Here is a 5000-nt window from a genome sequence, read left to right as displayed (position 1 = left end):
ATGAATGACAACATCGTCGCATGAAGTGAGATGAATCTTATTTTCCGCATCGCAGAGGACTCACGCAGTGGAGGGGCAGCAGAAGAACGGTGTCGTTGAAGTGTGTCACTCCTCGGTTTCATCTGTTCTGCCACACTTCCGCAAATCCGATTAAACCGGTTGGAAATGTCTGAACATTTCAATACAAGTAGATGTTTTATTGTCACCACAGCCACATAAAATGTGCAGTACACACTGAAATGAAATAAGGGGCTCCTGAAGCCAGGGCTGACAGTGCTGACAGTAGGCCTATGTACACTGCAACTGTAGCAGGAACTGGGGGTGAGGGGTGGAGCATGAACTTTTTGACATTTGACATGGCAGCAACATAACAGGACAATAATGCTAGTAAACTTAACAGGGTCTGTGGCTGTGGACTAAAATGAGGTATGTGTGAAAATGAGGTATAACTGAAATGAGGTATGAGTAAAATGAGGTACGAGTGTTAATGGAGTATGTATGTAAATGAGGTATGAGTGTAAATGAAGTATGTATGTAAATGAAATATGTATGTAAATGAGGTATGAGGGTAAATGAAGTATGTATGTAAATGAAGTATGTATGTAAATGAGGTATGAGTGTAAATGAGGTATGACTGAAAAGAGGTATGTGTGTAAATGAGGCATGAGTGTATACGAGATATGTTTAAATGAGGTATGTGAGATATGTGTATAAATGAGGTATGGGTGTAAATGAAGTATGTGTGTGAAAAAGGTATAACTGAAATGAGGTATGAGTAAATGAGTTATGTATGTAAAAGAGGTATGTGTGTAAATGAGGTGTGACTGAAATGAGGTGTGTGTGTAAATGAGATATGTGTGCAAATGAGGTATGAGTGTCAATGAGGTATGTGTGTCAATGAGTTATAACTGAAATGAGGTATGAGTAAATGAGTTATGTGTGTAAATGAGGTATGACTAAAATGAGGTATGTGTGTAAATGAGGTTTGAGTGTAAATGGAGTATGTATGTAAATGAGGTATGAGTGTAAATGAGGTATGTGTGTAAATGAAGTATGACTGAAAAGAGGTATAACTGAAATGAGGTATGAGTAAATGAGGTATGAGTGTAGTTAAGTGTTTGTGATCAAGACCAAAGATGTAAACATGGCATCAATTAAACCATGACCAAGCTAACGAGCTTCAGCTAACTCCGCAGAGAGGGAGAGAGAGAAGGAGAGAGAGGGTGGGAGAGAGGGAGAGAGAGAGAGAAGCATGTGGAACTTGGAACATAACACACACAATAATGCTAGTAAACTTAACAGGGTCTGTGGTAGCAGACTAAAATGAGGTATGAGTGTCCAAGAGGTATGTGTGTAAATGAGGTATGTGTTTAATGAGGTATGAGAGTAAATGAGGTATGTCTGTCAATGAGGTATGTGGGTAAATCAGGTACAAATGAAATGAGGTATGTGTGGAAATGAGGTATGAGTGTAAACGTGATATATGTAAATTAGGTATGTGAGGTATGTGTGGAAATGAGGTATGACTGAAATGAGATATGTGTGTAAATGAGGTATGTGTGTAAATGAGGTATGAGTGTAAAAGAGGTATGACTGAAATGAGGTATGTGTGTAAATGAGGTATGACTGAAATGAGGTATGTGTGTAAATGAGGTATGACTGAAATGAGGTATGAGTGTAAATGAGGTATGAGTGTAAATGAGGTATGTGTGAATGTGGTGTGTGTGAACGAGCTATGACTGAAATTAGGTATGTGTGTAAATGAGGTATGAGTGTAAATGAGGTATGTGTGTAAATGAGGTATGACTGAAATGAGGTATAAGTGTAAATGAGGTATGACTAAAATGAGGTATGAGTGTAAATGAGGTATGTGTGTCAATGTGGTGGGTGTGAATGAGCTATGACTGGAATGAGGTATGTGTGTAAATGAGGTATGAGTGTAAATTAGGTATGTGTGTAAATGAGGTATGACTGAAATGAGGTATGACTAAAATGAGGTATGAGTGTAAATGAGGTATGTGTGTCAATGTGGTGTGTGTGAATGAGCTATGACTGAAATGAGGTATGTGTGTAAATGAGGTATGACTGAAATGAGGTATGAGTTTAAATGAGGTACGACTGAAATGAGGTATGAGTGTAAAGGAGATATGAGTGTAATGTATAATGCCATCTAAATGTGGCAGTCCATGAATGGTTGTAGACCTGAGAAGAATTAGTTCTGAGATTAAAGATTAACATTTAAAGGACATAATTAAACGTGGCACGGCCCCGGTCACGAGACTGAAACAGTGGTGAAACCTGTTAGAATTCAGAGTTCATTTGAGTAGATGTGAGAGTCAGTGGCTTGTTTAACAGAGCATCTGTTTTAATGATCGCTGTCAGGATATAAATACAATTTAACCAAAACTATTTAAAAATGATGTGAATGTTAAAAATGAATCTCAATAAAATTTTGTTTAAATGGTTGATATGTTTATTTTATTTCATTTGCGTCGTTATCTTTGCTAACAGATTCAGCATGCTGTCCTGGGAGGGTCTGCTTGTTCTGACGTAGACGCACACATTCATGGCTGACAGCAATTGTAAGATCACTCACCACAGATCCATCCTGTCTGTGTGAAACAAACACCTGGAGTTTACCTGGAGCTGAAGAAAGCACAAGATCAGCCACACTAACTGAGCCGACACCTCTGTGGCTCCGCTCCTCTGCTGTGGTATCTTCGGTAACACTCACACATTCCACGTCCCTTCTGGAACAATGTCTGACCCCTACCAAAACAGCTATCACCACAGCGATGCCGACGGCTACGGGACCTATGGAGAAGGTGACCAGGACGGCTACGGCTACCAGACGGACTACCCGCCGCAGGAGGAGGATGCCGCTAGCGACGTCACCGAGGGGCATGACGAGGACGATCAGATGTACGAGGGCGAATACCAGGGCATCCCACACCCAGACGAGGTCAAGGCCGCCCGGCGGGCAGCGAGGGCCAGGGCCCGTGGTCCCACGGCCGCCGACGCCGTGTCCGAGCTCCAGGAGCTGGCGGAGCAGTACGAGGACATCCTGGAGGACTGTGGGCATGGGCGCTTCCAATGGAGCCTGTTCGTGGTACTGGGGCTGGCACTCATGGCCGACAGCGTGGAGTGCTTCGTGGTGGCCCTGGCACTGCCCAGTGCCGAAAAGGACATGTGCCTGTCCAAAGCAGAGAAAGGCATGCTGGGTAAGTCTTATTCAGCATTTACCAACGTCTTTCAACTATGATTTAAGAGTTTCATTAATATTACATCTCATATGCGTCTGTTGTACAGCTGTATTCTTAGCCTGCTATATTTAGCTTTAAATGTATTTGTAAGTTGTAATATGCATATGTATTTGTGCAGATTATGGAAGTCATTCAGCAATGATTTAAAATTTGAATTTCATATAGTAACAACATAAATAACATATTTACTTCATTCACATCTACATTTATTCCATTATGCTCAGTTCGGTAACCGTGCTCTAGTGCTGTATGTAACAGGTTGCCATATTGTAATTACAACAGAAACTAACTGCATTATGTAATTTCCATATGCCAGCATCTCTGAGACATTCAGTGAAAGAAAAACATTTAATCAAAATATAATTTTAGTGGATATTGGCTAAAAACAATCTAAAACAAAAGGCCCTCATGTCTTCCAGACATCTTTTAGGCAGTGAAACGTCGTATCTTATAGGCATCTGTTTGTCTCTCTGGCAGAAACTATAGGGCTAATTACTCTGAGTGATTCTGTGAACTGGTCCAGGTCCGGATTATGGCAAGTGCTCAGCAGTAGCCAGAAGCTACTTAGGCAGAGCATGAATAAGAAATGCACTCAAATTAGCTAATGGCAGCATCAGTGGCCAACACCCATCAGGCTGCATCAGTAAATGTGTGTTTGTTTAGGTGATGAACTGAAAGCACTGCGGCTGTAGATGTCACCTGGCAGGCTGTGCTGTGTCACTAAGTCATGGGTCTGAAACCAACCCAGGGAGTGAATCTGAACACAGAGTCACTTAGAAGGCTGAAATTTAATTCTAACAGGATCATTCCTTACAGTCTTCACCTTTTTAATGTGCACAGTCTCTCTATGTAAGCCTTTAGCAGCCACAGTTTAACGTTTATCCTCGTATAGGACTGTAGAAAGTTGCATTATTTAGCGCACAGCACTTAGAAAAGACCCTGAGTCTAGTAGTGCTGGTTCTGATCCAGACTCACCTTCAGTAGTGTGAACAGAGATGTCAGCCTTCCAGACCAGGCCATGAACCTGAGCAGTCTGATTGGACCCACAGCATTTGTGATGCCACAGTGAGCTCCTCACATGACTCATAGGCCACGATCTGATTGGTACATTCTGCACACAAGCTAATACACTTTAAAAAACCACTGGATAATGTATACCCTAATGTTGGTGCATAAATCATAGCTGGTATGGGTATTATATCTTTCTTTTTCTTGCTTAACTACATACGATGTGTGTGGCTGGTTAGTTAGTAGGTTAGTTAGTTATCCGTTAGCTAACTAAAATAAACAAGGTGTTTGTAGACTATGCTCATGTCTTCACCTTGAGTACTCCTACATAAAGATATCCAGCCAGCCCTCACATTACACACACGCCAATCATGGCCTTCAGCCACGCCCCCCGATCCCAGTCACCCAGGTGGTGAATTATCATTCACACCTGCTCCTGATGCCTCCCTGTTTTGACTCGCTAGCCTGGTCAGAGAATTTGCAAAGCCGGTTTCTCTGCATCTGTGGAGACAAAACCTTTTTGTTCATTTCTGCAAATAAAATATTATTGAGCTCATCACTCGTGATTCTCTTCTGCTTCATGACATTACTATCATATACCAGGACAAGTGCTGTTATAGGCTAAATGGGAACCATGAAAAAGTGAAGTGTTTGTTTTAGGCTCTGTTCTGCTTTGTCTTATCTGTATGAAATATATTGTATGTGTAATGGAAATTTTGTTTTAAATAT

At 41.4% G+C, this 5000-nt stretch overlaps 1 protein-coding gene across 4 annotated transcripts in view; it reads left to right on the top strand.

Annotated features, from left to right (window-relative positions):
- Positions 1-5000, top strand: part of sv2bb (synaptic vesicle glycoprotein 2Bb) — a 37437-nt gene that overhangs the window by 17128 nt on the left and 15309 nt on the right. For all 4 annotated transcript variants that reach the window (XM_027031094.3, XM_035532444.2, XM_081699249.1 and 1 more), the window contains exon 2: positions 2512-3221. In XM_027031094.3, the coding sequence (XP_026886895.1) occupies positions 2759-3221 (463 nt within the window). In that variant the 5' untranslated portion in view covers positions 2512-2758. The remainder of the gene's footprint in view (positions 1-2511; positions 3222-5000) is intronic.

Source organism: Electrophorus electricus, chromosome 16 (genome assembly GCF_041902795.1).
Source record: "Electrophorus electricus isolate QZ-2024a chromosome 16, ASM4190279v1, whole genome shotgun sequence".
Classification (NCBI taxonomy): Eukaryota; Metazoa; Chordata; class Actinopteri; order Gymnotiformes; family Gymnotidae; genus Electrophorus; species Electrophorus electricus.
This window is presented reverse-complemented; position numbering and strand designations above follow the sequence as displayed.